General features: G+C 44.3%; 2 protein-coding genes across 2 annotated transcripts in view; one reads left to right on the forward strand and one right to left on the reverse strand.

The window, feature by feature from the left end:
• The window catches only part of LOC129769896 (homeobox protein vnd), a 94,206-nt gene that overhangs the window by 14,816 nt on the left and 62,350 nt on the right, over positions 1-17,040 (forward strand). The window lies entirely within an intron of this gene.
• On the reverse strand, positions 3,069-5,131 carry LOC129769895 (uncharacterized). Its single transcript, XM_055772415.1, has 4 exons — positions 4,075-5,131; positions 3,817-4,012; positions 3,339-3,754; positions 3,069-3,269 (listed from the first exon to the last, which is right to left on the reverse strand). The coding sequence occupies exons 1-4, from the start codon at positions 5,101-5,103 to the stop codon at positions 3,171-3,173; spliced, it is 1,740 nt and encodes a 579-aa protein (XP_055628390.1). The 5' UTR covers positions 5,104-5,131; the 3' UTR covers positions 3,069-3,170.

A 17,040-nucleotide genomic window follows, 5' to 3' on the forward strand; every position in this document is an offset into this window, starting at 1 on the left:
TATCTGAGCAGCTGGCAATCATCCAGAAAGAGTATCTTCAGGTGCTGGTGGAAAACCGGATACTTTACGGAAGGGGACCGGATACTTTACGTTCCCCAGGTAAGCGATGGCCACGAATATATCACCCACGTCAAGTTCTCGAGGAAGGTCATTTTCTGACAAACGAGAAGGGAATGTCCAAGCCGCTCTTCTTTCGAGTCATATGGTGAACTGGTAGATATATAGTACGAAGTGCCTGCCGGAAGTTGCGAAGGTGATGTGGTCTTTATACTGAACCTGTGATCAGCCCATTATGCCAAAAGATCACTGTAGGATGGGTCGGCTGGAGATAAACATTGTCGCGAAGACCGTGAACCTTCCCAACATCCCCCAGATGCGATCGATAGAAAACTTTTGGGCGAATGGCCAAAATGGAGAGACAGTCGACCACCAAAGCCAGGAAAAGGTAAAAGAACACGCCAACATGCAACTTTTCATCGGCCATAGCTGATGTTCCGGCCAACTTCCGTAAGGCTGCCAAGCGCTTTATTTACGATACTTCATCAAACAATCCTGCCTCTTCCTGTTCCGTATACACTAGTTCTTCCGGCTTATTTAACACGTTAAGCCCTGACCGAGCTAGGGGACCAAAGATTAACTTTGACTCACGTTGGTCCCTACGGATCAGTAGGGGACTTTTATAAAAATAATTTTCTAATTCTGTTGCTGTCGTTTCCATTTGACACTCTCTTAACAAAAAGTTCACTGTCGGTGCGATGAAACCAGCTCAACGTATTAATCTTTGGAAGCACTGGAAGCTCTCTTGAACAGTCTGCCAAATAAAAGTTTTTTTTTGAGGTTCATCCATTTAATAAAATCAATATGATCAAATTGTAATATTGAAATATATTGATATCGCGGGACATTTTCGTTTATTTTGCCAAATGCGGGACGTTATCTTACGCGGGACATTTTGTTGAAATGCGGGACTGTCCCTCGTAACGCGGGACGTCTGGTCAGTTTACTCTATTGGCACTAGTCGTGTTGCGATTTTTGTCATGCATCTATCAACCAAGATATGACGAACGGTCTCATGACAGATATTTAATTGACGGGCTAGTTCTCTCAAGCTTAAATAACGATTTCCGAGCACCATTCTTTCTATTTTGTCGATGTTTTCATCAGTTGAAGGGGTGCATCGTCATCCTTGACGTGGCAAATCGTTCATCTCTTCTCTGCCATCTTTGAATACCTTATCCTACCATTCTTACACCCATGTTTTCGACATAGATGAGTCACCAAATGTCTGCAACACTTTCAACGTTTCGGTGCAAGAAATTTTGTTTACAACACACGAACATGTTCCTAATGACGCTGTAAACAAAAACATTAATGGTAGATCGCACTTCAAATTTGAAAAAAAAATGTAAGGGGTTGTATCTAGGACACGACCGCATATTTTCGACGTAGAACTACGCAATTGTATTATGCAATCCACTTGTTTTCCACTTCGAATATAATAAATTTGATGAACGTCCATCTACGTTTGATATGATGCCTAGGACTACCAAAATATGTGAACGGAAGAATTGTGAAACGATCATTGTATTTTACATTTCCCTGTGAAATTATTGCACATTTCATGCTTACATAGTTCTCGAACCGCGAATGTTCATTCACCTCTAGTATCTGAAATGACTATTTTCCCAGACTTCTCAGTTTAAAAGTACGTTTCGGAGAAACATATTCCGGTCTGTACAACGACAAGCGAGTACAAAAGTACTCAACACCAAAAAATATTCCCGACTTGCATGTATTTGCAAAGCGGATTCCCCCAGGCGCATTAATTTTGAAGTCCGTGTTAGGGAAATACAGCTCGGTGGGAACAGAAATACCCCCGACTTGCATGTATATTTGCAAAGCGGATTTCCACAGGTACATCGATTTTGAAGTATGTATTGGGGAAACTGTAATTCGGGCCAATCAAAACTTGGCAGTTAGGGCGTTTAAATAACACTTGACATTTCACAGTTATTCAATTGTTTATCTCATGGAAAATAACATTTTATTAATGGTGATTGACGCGTAGAAATATTTCCTATCAATTGATGCAAACATCTTTCCGATCTATTAAGAAATATTCGAGTTATAAGCATTCGAAATACGGGTATGGTTAGCACACAAATCGGCAGAACAAATGTATGGGAAAAAAGGAAGTTCTTCCAGTTTTCATGAATTTAAACCGTTTAGAGATTAGCGAATTGTAATGTATAGCATATCAAACAAATCTTAGAGAATTTCCGATTCGATTGGTATGCAAATCATTAGAATTCGTTCACAGCGAAAATAGTTATCAACGTTAACTTTATTTCATAAAAACGTGTTTTCTGATTTGGCACCCTTCCTGAAAGACGTAGTTCTACGTCAAAAAGTTCAGCGGAAACATTTCAAATTACAAATTACTAGTATATTTTTGACAAAATATTGAAGAAAAAACACCCCCACACTTTGTGAGCCATGAAAGATGGATCGCTGTGTCCGGGACACGACCGTATGCTAGGTAATTGTACATGAAATCGTAATTCACACTAATACTAATGTAAAAGGTTAAAAGTCATGTCGACCATTTTTTTATGTTTTGATTTCTGACAACAACCATCGCTAAATATCAGAAGTATCATGCGGCCACAGCATTTTTTAGTGTTAAAAATGGTAGAATTGGTGCCTCTGAACTACTTGATTGTGCTCGATTGTGATCAACTAGCAAATGTGGCTTATTCGTCAGATTTGGCTCCTTCCGATTACCATTTTTTCCATCGATGGGATACGCCAAAGTCGCGGTTGGTCGTGCCACTATTGACCTCATCGTATCCGTGGTGAGATCTTTTACAAAATCTTGATCGGGTACGAGAGCCTCAACAGTTTTCTTGGGGAGTTTCTAATGCAATCGGGATAAAAATCTAGCAAATTCATCAAGAAATGATTGAGAACTAACCACTCCAAACTGGCAACAATATGAATAGGAATTTTCATCTAAACTCCAACTCGACACTCTTTATTATTCAACAAATTCAAATAATCACACATTCACACACATCAATCAAAGACCTAAAAAAAAAACACAGGGCGGGAACATAATTCTAAATTCGATAGTTGAGAGAGCTTCGTTCGGTTGATATCTCCACCAGGCTTTAATTGCTCTTAATAATATGCAGCACTGTGCACAAGTTCTCCGAAGGCTTCGAGGAACGAATCCTCCGCTCCAGCGATTCGAAATCAACAGTCTCCAGCTATGAAAATGAAAACAATCATTACACAAAAATCCCTTCATTCCTCATATTCCACATAAATCTGTTCACCTCATGACAGGGATCATTATCCCGATCCTGCGTAATGATGTACCGCTCCGCGAAGGCCACAATTCCACACCACGAGCGAAAATCGATCGGAATCTCCTGATAATACTCGTAGTTCAACTCCAGCAGCTCTCTGATCTCGAAAATCTTGTCCGGCGTTCCGTGAAATCCCAGCACTTCGTGCATCGCTTTGTCAAAGTTCGCCATCGGAATGACGCGCGTCACATCGGCCAACAGATTGCGAAAGCTTTCCTGCGGGTGGTGAATCTCCGTCTCCGGAATCGAGTCGCTGTCATGCGACTCCTGGATCGATCTCCCATCCTCGCTCGGCAGGTTGCGAACGAATATCCGGTGGTACAACTTCTTCCGGTCGTCCCCGAGCACGACGTGACGCTTGAGGTACTCAATCGGTGTCATTACTGGGGGGAAGAAAATTGGAATGTATGTTGTTTTCAAACAAACAATAACGAAGCAGTGATACTCGAAAGTGTTCGCGTGTCCATCGGTAGCTCAAAACGTGCCGAAGATCTGGAAAATTTGCGCGGTAGATCGATCCACTTCTCGTGATCTATGTCGTGAATGTCCAGCGTTTCCTCCAGTTGTTTAACCGCCCTTGTTTGGAAGTTCAACTTATCCGTTGTGGCAGTTCGGAAGGCTTCCCGCATCGCTCGTGATTTCTAAGGGTGGGTCAAAATACTCATCAAATTTATCCATTCTATTTTTGGGGGGAGAATCTTACGTATCTGTCAAAAACCGTTTCCACGATGTCGATGTTCAGACCACGCCTCAGTAAACTCAAGGCCTCATCATCCAGGAAGCACTCAACGTACTCCACGGGCTCTTCAGCGCATACTCTCGGAGGTGTCTCGGCCGAGCTCAGTAGACTGCGCCCGGTCGGTACTAGCGAAGGTCGCGCCGAGTAGTTCGGCGAGTCCGGATCTATCGTCGCCACCTGAGTCTCCGGATCCTGATTGGCGGTGAAGCTAATCGTCTGCGCCAACAACTTGGACTTCTTCCTTCGCTTGCCCCGCCTTCTCGGCGGGTCTTCTTCGCCATCCTCCATAGCGTTGATACAGGTCATTGGAGTAGGCTTGCCCTCTTTGTCCGATTCTGGCCCCTCCCCAAGTGCTTGCTCTTCGTCGACCGTCGGAGGTATCTGGCTGTGATGCTGCATCCAGGAAGGATCCTGGAGCTGACTCGGGGACAGTTCCGATGAAGCATTCCAGTACAGAGTCTCCTGACTGTGACTTCGGCGCAGGTCCAGTATCAGCTGCTTACGTTCTTGCAAGTTCTGCGTCTGGGGTTCCGGAGTGACACAGCGTCGTGTCAGGTGGGATCCACCCACACTCGCTCGAGTGCGCCCGCTAGCTACGGTCGGAGTTGGAGTCAGCGGGCGGGAGTCCGTGTCCGTGTACCGCCGGAAGAACTCTTCCGGCACGTGCTCCGGCAGGTCGGAATCTTTGGACAGGGTGCGTTTGTTTTCACCCTTCCGGCCCAACTTTTCGTTGTGGACGATGCGGGCCTCGGTGATCCAAGCGTCCTTAGCTAGACGGACAACATTTTTGACCTCCTGGGCGGCCGGATGATTGCACAGAACGGAGCAGCCCTTGGAGTACGGATTGTACAGTCCACCGAAGGGGCGTAGCGCCAGTGGCACTTGACGGGTGATCGCACATGGGGCCAGGATGGCCGGGTCGAAGTCCTTCTTCGGACGGACAATGTGCTTCCGGGGGCTGGCGATGAGGCCGGTTTTCGTGGCGATATTCATTTCTATCGGGCGGTGAATTCCTTCGCTGTTGGAGGGTTCGAAATTACTGAAGCGGATCGATAAACGAAACAAAATAAAGCTGGCACTGTAAACAGTTGCCACGGGCAATTGGTTCCCGTTTCCACGGTGTCGGAACGAGCAGTTTACTGTTGCTAAACAGAGTCGAGTAGCATTCGAGGCGAATATTGTTTAGATAACGATTTGTTTGATTCATCAAGCATTTCATTCTCCAAATGTCCTCCGCCGCCAGATGATGTCTCATTTAAGATCAACTCATAAAACCCGCGACGGGGAGTATTTTAATATCGAGCACAATTAATCTTCATTAGGGCCATAAAAACGGATTGTTGCTTAAGCGGGAGAGGGAGATCGTATCAGCTTCTTCACCCTTTCGTCCCCGGGGATTACACACTAAATTCCCCCTTTCGAAGCGAGAGCACGTGGCCGTGGGCTGAGATTTTCTGGTTTACCGAGGTATTCTCCCAAATGTGATTCCGCCTTCTTGGCAGCCAGCCGTGTGACAAGAGACTGTCAAAAAGCCACACCACCGTCGTTCCGTTATTCCGTCGCCAGAACAGGAAGGAAGTGAGAGAGCAAAAATCGTCATATTGGAAATCCCCCCCTCTAAATGCCATGGTGTCAAATTTCATGAGGTTAATTTTCAATTTCATTGGATTACGCGAGAAAAACGGGCGTTGCTAAATGAGGAAGTGGAATTGTTCAGCTTTTCGGCCGAAGAGCGCAAATATTTGCTCCGTTGCCATAGGGAAGCTGTCGTTGCGGATTGTTGCTCTCGCTGGCGGATAAACGGAGGGTTGTGTGTTATCACAACCGGAGTGATAAGTTGCTTTTAAATGGGCACTTTTCACACCATGAGGGAGTGTAATAGTCGATTAAAATCGTGCCATTTAGGCAATAAACGAGATAGGGGGTGTTTATGATGTTGATGGGATTAAGATTTCACGATGTGTACTGAGCTAATTTTATCAACTTGCAGATGATCGATCTCTGAAAGCGCAACATTTCACAGAGGAGCAAAAAAAAAAAATAAGGATGGGATGACACTTCCGAAACCATTTTGTCACCCTCGCATTGTGTATAACCTGTGCGAAGCGGAGAACCCCAAAAGGTGTCAGTTCCGAAACAACTTGACTCTCGAATGCCGATCTCGCCGCAGGGTGTCAAAAGGAGATGCCCGAAGGAACTCTAAATGATTGAAAACAGCGCAACAACAACAACCGGTTCCCGGGTTCCATTATCATATTTTTATTGTTCGTCCATCTTTTATGACCGTTGCGTAGTTCCGATTTTCTTGGAATGCATTCGATTCGGAAGAGAGAAGGCAGCAGAATCGGAACTGCACCTTTTTTATGGTCCTAAAGGCTACGCTTTTCGAATGGTGTGAAAGGTATGAAGAGCGGAATAAAAGAGTGTGTGGAACAAAATATGTAAGCGATTCTTTGTTTTGATTCTTGCTTTCCTTTTTTGGTTTCAGGCAGCATGGGAAATTGTTTGTACAGCTTGGAATCGGAGGATGGACAACTGGTCGGCATGGTTTAATGTGACAAATCATTACAATCCATTAATATATGGTACGAGGCTGAAAAGAAAACAGAAGGAACAATAATTTCCCATCCTTCAATGGAAATCGAACGATTTAACTCAACAAATAAACCAGAGTGGAACAATTTAGAAGATTTCTAATTAGTTTTGTAAAGCTTTAACTTATTGCGGAGAGATGAAAAGACAGTTGGTCCAATTAAAGTTCGAAAATGTTGGCTTCGAGATTTCTAGCTAATTTAATTCGGCGAATTCTCTTTCGTACCATTCGCGAACGGTTTGCCCATCTCTACTTTCGATTATTTTGCTTGAATGGTTTATGCCCGCGATAGATTGCTTTATGTTGGCTTGTCACTAGTGATCCCCGATATTGAAATTAATCGTTCATCAGCTAATCGAATACTTTTCAGCAGTTTGTTATTCGATACGATTAATCGTCACACAGAGAGAAATAATTAGTTAGATTAATATTTCTCATTTTCTAGAAAGCCATCTGGAATCAAAAAAGTGTTTATTCCGCCTGAAAATCAATTATTACCTTTTACGCGTTGACGGCATTGAGCTTCGTTTACGAGTTTGGAAAAGTGTCAAAGATAATGATTGAATTTTAGGATAAATCTGCAGCGGCCGTACGTTTTTTTCTCTCTGGGTTTGGATCGACTAATCGACGTAAATTATTCGTTCGCTTCGATTATTGGTTGTGCAGTATTCGTTCGAATTATAATCGATTTCTGTAGGAAGTATTCGATTAATCGATTAATCGAACAATTATCGGGGATCACTACTTGTCACAGTGGGCTGCGTGGGTATTCCACCTCAAAATATATGCGAGTGGTTGGTTCTCTGAGTGTGAGACTGGGTCTGGATTAAATTCAATTCTAACATGTAAAACCAATAAATACTGTCATCGTGTGCTGAATAGAAAGGAAACTAATAAAAGTTCGGTCTTGTGTAAAATACAAGCAATCCTATTTAGTGCGATCATTTTTCTGCATTTCCTCATTTGTGTGACCTGTTTTTTGCGAGTTTGTTATTTGTGCGATTCAAGTTTCGATTTAATAATAAAGTTGCACAGAGGAAGTCCCACAGGTGAGTAATTGCACGGGTGGGGGTTGCACTAAAACAGGTTGGTCTGTAGTTTAGGTTAACCTACCTAACTAACCTTTTCATGTTAACCTTATTAGTTAGGTTATTGAAAATAAAAACCATTCGCACGATTATTATATAGAAGTTCTCTCGGTTGCCTTCTTAAGTTATCTAGTGATTACCTTCGCGGCGGATATTGAAATTGAAGAGGCATGATTAGTCACACGATTTCATGCCGAGACGATTTTTGAAACATACAGTCTATCGGAAAATTGAGTGTACAAGTGCTACTTGCGATGCTTTTCATTTGTTCGGTATAAAATATTTTGAATACATTGATTATTTTGTTGCATATTAATTACTCACTCATTGAACTAGGTGTACATGGATTAAAATTCCGAGAGTTAAGTTTTCTGAAAATTGTTTATCTCAAAAATTAAAAACAATCTCTATTCTAGGCATCGCAAAATTGAGTGTACACCTTAAATTTCTCCGAACAAATTAGTCTTGTAAGTAAGTTTCTTTGCGAATTAGCGTACTTTTTAAATTTTAAATGCTCGCTTTTAGATTCTAGATTTTAAGATCCAAGCGGCCGCCGGGCACCTGAACATATTATTAACTGGGGAAAATTAAGAGCGTGATGAATCACGCACATAAACATGTATCGCCCTATTGTTTTATCTATGGTCCTAATTTCGTGACCGGAAATAGAAGGGTCCTGTCCAAAAATAACCCTCACCGCTATGTTTGAGATGCGATAAAGATTGCTAAGTGCAATGAATGACGGAGTGCATCGTCGATTCAATTGACTTTAGAGAAATTGCGACGCGATAGTCCAAGAAATATTGTGGCTCCGCTTTTTGTGGACGTATCAAAAAGTATCAAAAAGTATGCAACATTTGCTTTAGCGTAGAGGTGTTTCACGGTGAACTTCTCAAGTTTTAGTGGACTTCTTTTGTTAGGGTATAAAAATACTATAAAAATTAGGAAGTATGCGACGTGAGCGTCCACGAAATATGTTGTGGGTTAGCATTATTGTTTCCCGGTGACCTTCTAAGGTTTCTCGTGGACCCTTCACGTCGGGTATAAAAATATATCATAACTAGCTGACCAGGCAAACGTTGTTCTGCCAAATAAATTATTTCTAGTGAATATTTTGAGTGTTGAATAAAACACACTAATGTATTGTAAGTGTGTTTGAATATTTTAACGATCTTTAAAATAAATCGAATGTGACCGATAAAAAAACGAATTAAATGATTTGAACGAAAGGTTATATGATGTTTCTTGGTGTATTTCATTAACGTAACTGACATGTTTGATCTCTTAAAAGTTAAACGTCAACTGAAAAAAGTAATATAAGTTTGTCGTAAAGTAGAAAAAATTAAATATAGAAAATCAATATTTATTGCTGTCTCCTTGTTAGAAAATACGTGCATGTGATTTTCAACATGGCTTAGTACATAACAGTTTGGTCTCGTTCATAATTTGGAAAACAGCGATACGCCAGCTAACTTTAATGGAGCTGATTAATCGGCCTATTTGGAATCGCGTTATTTTATCGCTGTCATTCAATCGAGGAGTATTCACATCGCTAATCTATGTTTGAAACACAGCCATATTGCTTCCTTTATTCATGGATGTTTTAATTACTCCTCACCGATTTGCAGAACTCAATATTCATATATGCATATGAGTGATCGGATTTTACAATTCGATCGAAATCGACTTTTACACTCTTAAATTCGTTCGCCTTGTCGCGAAACAATGGTCAAAATAAGTCATCCGTATTTGTGGTTCAATTTACTCTCTATCTGATCGGCATAATTCCGGAAATAATTTTAAATTGTTGAAATTTGAATGAAAATTATTATTCGATTTCGTTTGGATGCTAAATTTGTTTTGAATGTGTTTGAATGCTAAATTTTGCGTGTTTATTCCACCCGAAAAACCATTATTATTTTTGCTTCATAGAAATGGAACATGCTATATTGCTATATAAGCGGTTTCCAGACTGAAAACCAGCTTTTCGAGCTCTAGGCAGAACGGTTCTATAGGGCCGATTTGCTTTAGATTTGCCATTTTAGCAATGACTTGCTCCGGAGGGCACGCAGAAATTTTTGCTTGCAATGTTTTCAATATATCGTTAATCGATTCTGGAACTTCGGCAAAAACGTTACTCGCCTTACCCTCCAATTTTGTTAAGATTACTTGAATTATAGTTGCTCTGTTTTCTGCCGTTTCTATTGTCTTGACTAAATTTACGGCGTCTGTAAATGCCTTAATTTTATCCACGTTTCCATCGAATTGTGGCACAATTGAGGATGTGGTTTTAATAATTTCAAGTAAGTTCGCCATTTTAGAACGTCTTGATAATTTTAACATGAATATAATTGCTAAAACTATTTCTTTTAACGATCTTGGTTTTCCTTTTTCGATTGTTAATTTGATCGCGTTTAATAAAGAATTTGCTTTTTCAATGCAGATTAAGAGTTCTGGTTTTGGTTTGTCATTTAACTTGAATGAAGACAATCTTTTTATATTTTTCACAAGAGCTTCCGCTTCCCTGATACGTATTAACAAGGTGGACTTTCTTAACTTCTTCACGACTTCTTTTTGGATTGTATCGTGAATTACTTTTAATTGTTGCAGGTTTGTGTATATCTGTTGAAGGACCTCATCCATTCAAAATCGGTTTATTTAAGGAACCGAAAAAAAATAATGGTGAAAAGTTATTCGTACATATGTATAATTGTTACTTATCTCACTTCTTAACTAGGCGAACCTAGCCAGAATTTTCACCTGCCCCCGGGCTTCTGAATGCCAAAGGGGGACTAGGCTCTGCGGAATGCACGTATCTGCATGCTCGTGCTGTTTCAGTCCTGACCGAGAAATTGTCAGACAATCGCGCAGGTGCTAAGGATGACCGACTTTTGGATGCCGGCCAATTCCTTCTCCATGTTCAACACCTTTAGCGCTTCCAGAAGTGTCTTCGGGACAATTCCAGTTCCAGAGAGAACGACTGGAACAATTCTTGGGACCTCCCTTAGCCCCCACAGTTCCTTGAGCTCCACGGCCAATGGTCGGTACTTGCAGATTTTGCGACCGTGGGTCTCCTCCAGATTCTGGTTCAGTGGAATAGCGACATCGATGATGGTGACTTTGCGGTCGCTCTTGTCGTAAACCATTATATCTGGGCGGTTGTGGTGGATCGAGAGGTCGGTCAGAACAGTGCGATCCCAGTACAGCTTGAAACGGTCATTTTCCAGGACAGGTGCAGGCAGGTACCGGTAGTTTGGTACGTTGTCTTCCAGTAGAGCACATTGGAGCGCCAGTTGTCGATGAACAATACGGGCCACGTTGTTGTGGCGCTCGGTGTAGGCTGCGTTGGCCAAAACGGGACAGCCTCCCATAATGTGTTCTATGTTTTCACCTGGTTGATGGCACATCCGGCAAATGTCATCAACGTCTTGATGCCAGACGTACCGCCTGCAGTTTCTCGTCGGCATTATCCTGTCCTGGATGGCTATCATGTCGGCTTCTACTACTGAAGAGAGTTCACCACGCGTTAGCCACAGATTAGATGCGGCCTTGTCGACGTGTGGCCGGTCCAGTTGATGGGGGTGGGCACCATGCACTGCCTTCTGCTTCCAAGCTGCAATCTTCTCCTCCACTGTCTGCAGATTGCAGTTGAGTTGGTACTCCGCTTGCGCCAAGTGCAGAGCGCTGTATCCTCTGTCGGCGGCGCAGACAGCCCGGTATAGCGCGTTTTGGTTGGCACGTTCTGCGAAGTACTCGCGCAGTTGTCGTACCTGGGCAACACACAGTGCAGATATGTCGACTATTCCAAGTCCCCCTTCTTTGCGTGGCAGTGAAACTCTCTCCAGTGCCGATTGAGGATGGTGCATTCCGGCCTCTTTGAATGCTTTCCTCATCCTCCTCTCAAGGTCCTCTAGGTCAGTTTTGCTCCATTTGACTACACCAAAACTGAAGGTCAGCAGGGGAACCGCGAATGTGTTGATCGCGTGTACCTTGTTCCCCGCGTTGAGGAAAGTCCTCAGGACACAGTTCACTCGACTCAAGAACTTGTCTCGCAGCTCCGTCTTGATGTCGGAGTGGCGAATCCCGGTGAGCTGTCGGAATCCAAGATATTTATAGGATTCGCCACGAACCATGTCTCTTATGAACTCGCCGTCATAGACCTCGTAACCTCCGGATTCGGTAAGCTGCCCTTTCAGCAGATGGACACAGCGGCACTTGTCGAGGCCGAACTCCATGCAGATGTCCCTGCTTATGTCTTCGACAACCCGGATAGCTACACCTAGACGCTGACGTGAATCAGCGTAGACCTTGAGATCATCCATGTAGAAGGTATGGGTCACTTCTTCGTGGGCGCCGTCGCCATACCTTATTTTATAGCCATGACCGTTTCTATTGAGCGTCCTACTGAGGGGGTTCAGTGCCAGACAAAACCAAAGCGGGCTGAAAGAGTCGCCTTGGAATATCCCCCTCTTTATCTGCAGCGTTCTAGACTGCAACACATTTTCCCCATCACTGAGGTGCAGAGACGTACTCCACTGCCTCATCGCATGCTGCAGGAACCTAACGACGACGGGATCAATTTTGTAGAGCTCCAATACCCGGACGAGAAACGAGTGAGGTATGGAGTCATAAGCCTTCCTGTAATCGATGTAGGCCATACTTAGGTTCCGCTGGTTATATACCGCCTGGCCGACTATGGCTGCGTCGATGATGGCCTGGTCTTTGCAGCCATGCGTATTTTTCCTGCATCCTTTCTGCTCTTCTGCGATGATGTGATGCTGTTCGCAGTGAGCAGAAACTTTGGCGGTAATTATGCTGCTCAGTATTTTGTACAGACTCGATAGGCACGTTATCGGTCTGTACTTTGATGGGTTCAATGTGTTGCTGTCTTTCGGGAGGAGGAAGGTGACGCCACGGGTGGCGAATTCAGGAAGGTTGTGTGGGTCACGTAGCACCTTGTTGAAGCACTCAGCTATCTTTGGATGTGCGACGGTCAGCTTCTTGTGCCAAAAGTTCTGGACACCATCGGGGCCCGGTGCTGCCCAGTTCCTCAGGTACCGCGAGGCTTCGCGGACATCGTTCTCTCCGACGATGATAGCTGGCATCTCTCCAATTTCACCACAACTCTCCTCCTCCCGTCTTAACCACATTTGCCCTTCGCGATGTTGTACTGGGGTTTCCCAAATACCAGCCCAGAAGTTCGTCACATCGCTAATATCTGGCAAACCTTCGCGGTAGTCGGGCTTCTCGTCGCTAATGTGGTCGTAGAACGCCTTTTCGTTATCTCTGAACATCCGATTTTGTTCCTGGCGCTTTGCAGAGTCAGAGTAACGTTTCAGCCGTTTAGTTAGGACGCTCAATTGCTGTACCAGTGTGTCGAGTTTTTTCCGTCAGCTGGTGAGCTCCCAGCTGGCGAAGTTCAGTAGGCCGCACGATCACAGCAACTTGGCGACATAATTTCACCGATCTGCTGCCTCTTTTGTACGCCATCAGTCTTCCAATTGCGGCGCGCTTGTTTAGGATCCGTTGCTCCAATCTCCTTCGCCACGGGGGCTCACGCCTTTCACGGAGATGTTGGACCAGTCCGCCTCTTGGCCTAATACGGTATCCTAAACTTTTGGCGGTCGCCACAGCAGCACAGTAAACTTTCAGTTGCAGCTCCTCCATGTTCTCAGCATCAACCAAGTGCAGCGGAAGAACGTGCTCGTTCATGAGCTTTACTGCACTTGTCAGCCTGCGGGAATGCTGCAACTTCGGGATCCTGGGGCGCGACAAAGGGTCCGTGTCGCGGAACTGTGAGATCGCCTCGTCGTAATGGAAGACCAGATCGCGTAGTAGTTGTTGATCTGGCTGTGGATCTTCCGGCTCAGGGGGTTGTTGTACTGTGGCCTCCACTGGTGCTGATTCGCGTGCCCCACTCGCGAATGAATTGCTCAGCCGTACTGAACTTCGTCTCGACACATCGCTTGCTCTGCTTGTTCTGGAGCTTAGTTCTCACTGACTTGCGTTTGGGAGAGCATATTGTTGCGTACAATCGCTCTACGCCTCGCGTTCATCGCGTTTTGGTCAAGCCTCCCGACGAACTCTGGATACGCTTCCTCGAACATTGTTAGTATTCGATATGACGACCGCTCATGTCCGTCTCCAAAGCAGTGCAGATGTAATAGGCGCGGATCACGAATTCATTCATTTCATGTGTCCACATGATCCGTCGCCTAGTAGTACCCACAAGTGTGGACGACTGTCTTCTGACAGTCGCAACACGCCTCGTAGGCGCAGCGTTTCGTTGGTGATGTCGATGGCTGCTGTTTCCGTGTGGCGGTAGCTCTTCGGGTTGAACCCGGCTGGTGGCCCGCTCTTGCACATCGCCCTCCAGCCGCTGGCCGCTCGCTCTTACGCCCGTTCCAGGACCAGCTCCAGTTCGGGGACCCTCCTCGGGTGATCGCATTCGTAGTATTCGTCTTGACCTTAGCTCCATTGTCTGGGTGTATCTCCTTTGCCCGGGAGACAGCGGGTTGGCAAGGCCTCCATGACCCGGGAGGCCTTCCCCGGGAGAGATATAGCGCTCTGACTCGCTCGCACCCCCTCACTTAGCCACTTTCGACACCCGTTCTCGGAGCCAAGACCAGGTGTGTGTTTCCAGTTCACGCCCGATCTAAAAATGTCGTCATATGATCTTCGTGGAGGCGTGAGATAGGAACATTTGAGACCAACAGGTAGGCTCCTACCCTAGTGTTGATCCCCATTTGAGAACCACTGTTTGTTTGTTTTTTTTTTTTTTTTTTTTTTAACAATTTAGACAGAGTCAGTTACTGTCGCTAACGTTTTTGCCGCCTTCATGGCTTTCATGGCATGCGCATTCATGCATCCTTTGTAGGGTGACCGGAATAAATCGCCACAGTAAACAACTGCAACAGAAACAACCGCTTAGAAAAAGTGTAGTAGGCTAGAAATATTTGGCGCGGGAAAAACATCATGTGCCTCACATTTCTATTATAAATTTATTCTCTTGTTCTCGTTTTTCGAAATTTATTCTGAGGACAATGTAATGGGGACGAAGTCCCCATTTGGCGAGGATAAGGAATCGAGGCGGCCCATGCCGCCAAGATGACGCAATCCGAGTCCACCGCCGACCCGCCGTCGGAAGCGGCGGTGTCTCGCACGCAAACCTGGGATCCACTGATTGCCCGGTTAGTTTGAAACATAGGATACGATCCTTTAGCAATGTCCGACCGAGCTCTAGCGAGCGTCGGACGGTATACGTCTGCCCGGGGCGTTACGTTTGCCTGGGGCGATACGTTTGCCCGGTTAATTCTTGTTTTGAAATACAATACCGCGCCACAATATTTATAGCCTACTACACATTTTATAAGCGGTGGTTTCTGTTGCAGTCGTTTTCTGTGGCGATTTATTCCGGGAACCCCTTTGTAGGCTTTGTATGCCTTGGCTACTAATAACAGTATAGCTATGGCTAAGATAATACAAATAATGGTTCCTTGAGCCTCGTGAACGGTGCTGTGGTTGTCAAGATGGTTGAGTATCTGAACTTGGGCATCGCCCGTGTTTGTAACTGGTTTTGTACTAAATAGTCCCATAATGATCCAATTATGTCAGGAAAAAGGAATTTGTATATTTATACAATACTTTTTTTTTTTTTTTTGCAAGAAGGTTATATGGACTATTTTTCTTTGTTTCGCTTTACATTTAGTTTTCGCTTTTCATGGTTTTGTTTTCATTTAATCGAATCTGACTTACTCCACTTTATTTCACTGCCGTCCTCGTTGCTGTCCTCGTTGCTGGCCTTGCTGCTGATTTCGCTGCTGCATTCGACTCCGGGGGGGGGGGGGTGTCTGGCAGGTGAATCCAGCATCCAAATTGTACGAGATGTAGTGCGCCTGGTTTTGTAGGCTGATGTGCGAACAAACGTTCTACCGTTGTGATATTGTTTCACACGGTGTTGGTAGTGTATGATGTGTGTGTTATGGACGATGACCACGAAATCACAGGCGGGTCTATTTCACGGTGATCAAATTGATTTTTCCATCAACTGTGTGTTTCTCCATGTTTAGCTTTCTAGATGTAATGTGTCTCACATAAAATCCAGCATCTAATTCCTCGTGCAATCCACGATGTTGGAAAATTAATCCTTCATAACACTTGATAACTAATTTGTCATATTTGCTGGAGTCATGTTATCCATCTTGTTTTTTTTTTCACCATAACTTTTCTTCTATTTCTTCTCAATTAGCAATTGTTGGACATCCACACCAACTCAGGTGCTTCGGACGGGGGAGTGTTTCCGTGTAGGCACAAAAACCGATTATTATTTTTTTCACTGAACGTTCACTCTGTTTCTGCAGCTTGCTTGTTCGTGCTACACTACACTCGATTGTTTCAACAGTTTCAACTGTTTTACCGTTACGTTCTTCGGAATGTAACCGCTAGGGTCTAAAAAATGCATTTTAGAATTCACTTTCACACTCGTTCACGACCTCACTGCGGTCCGATGTCACAGGTCGCCATGTAAGCAAGTCACTTTTTAGTCTTTCGGATCGAGATAATTAACTGCTACGTTTGGTGTAGCTTTCTCGACTGTGTGGCCCAAGTGCCGCACGTTTGGTTTTATTCAATTGTCTTACTTTCTATGTACCTAGCTATTTTACATATAATAATTTCTAGGCGTGGTCAGACGCACTCTAAAGAAAACCATGTGCGGAACATCTCTTCCGTATGCCAGAATTAATAACAAGGAAGACCGGCACCCAGCGGGGTTCTTGCACATGTGTTTACTATTCGTGGCCTTGCCGAGGCTAGCGGCAAAGCGGAAAGAAAGCAAATGTACAATCACGCTTGGTTCGCATCGAGTTGCGCAACCATAAATAATAAACAGACCCTTGGCCCAGTAAAGAGGCTTGTAGTCGAATAATACTTATGCTTCCGTTGCTCGGCGTCTTCGTGGGGGATTTATTGCCTTAGGGGCATTGAACAATTTAGAGTTTTGTTTATTATCGCGCGGGTGGTCTAGTAGTCATATTACAAGACCAATGTTGTTTACGTCGAATTGCGTGGCAAGGTTGTCACATTTGCTCAACTCGATTGGACTTGAGCTTGAACAGAATGCAAAATTGCGCTTTTTCCATTCTACAGAATCAAACCAACAATATGTGGGGACGAATACGATCGAACTTCATTTTGTGTTTGAACACACGCGCAATGTCATGAGAATGCATTGCGCTTTGGCCTGGCTAT

Source organism: Toxorhynchites rutilus, chromosome 2 (assembly GCF_029784135.1).
Source record: "Toxorhynchites rutilus septentrionalis strain SRP chromosome 2, ASM2978413v1, whole genome shotgun sequence".
Taxonomy (NCBI): domain Eukaryota; kingdom Metazoa; phylum Arthropoda; class Insecta; order Diptera; family Culicidae; genus Toxorhynchites; species Toxorhynchites rutilus.

Coding starts and splice junctions, on each gene's coding strand:
- LOC129769895 (XM_055772415.1), bottom strand. CDS start 5,103: ATGAATATCGCCACGAAAACCGGCCTCATCGCCAGCCCCCGGAAGCAC. Junction 3,755..3,816: donor GGACACGCGAACACTTTCGA/GTATCACTGCTT, acceptor TCTTCCCCCCAG/TAATGACACCGATTGAGTAC. Junction 3,270..3,338: donor ATAATGATCCCTGTCATGAG/GTGAACAGATTT, acceptor TCATTTTCATAG/CTGGAGACTGTTGATTTCGA.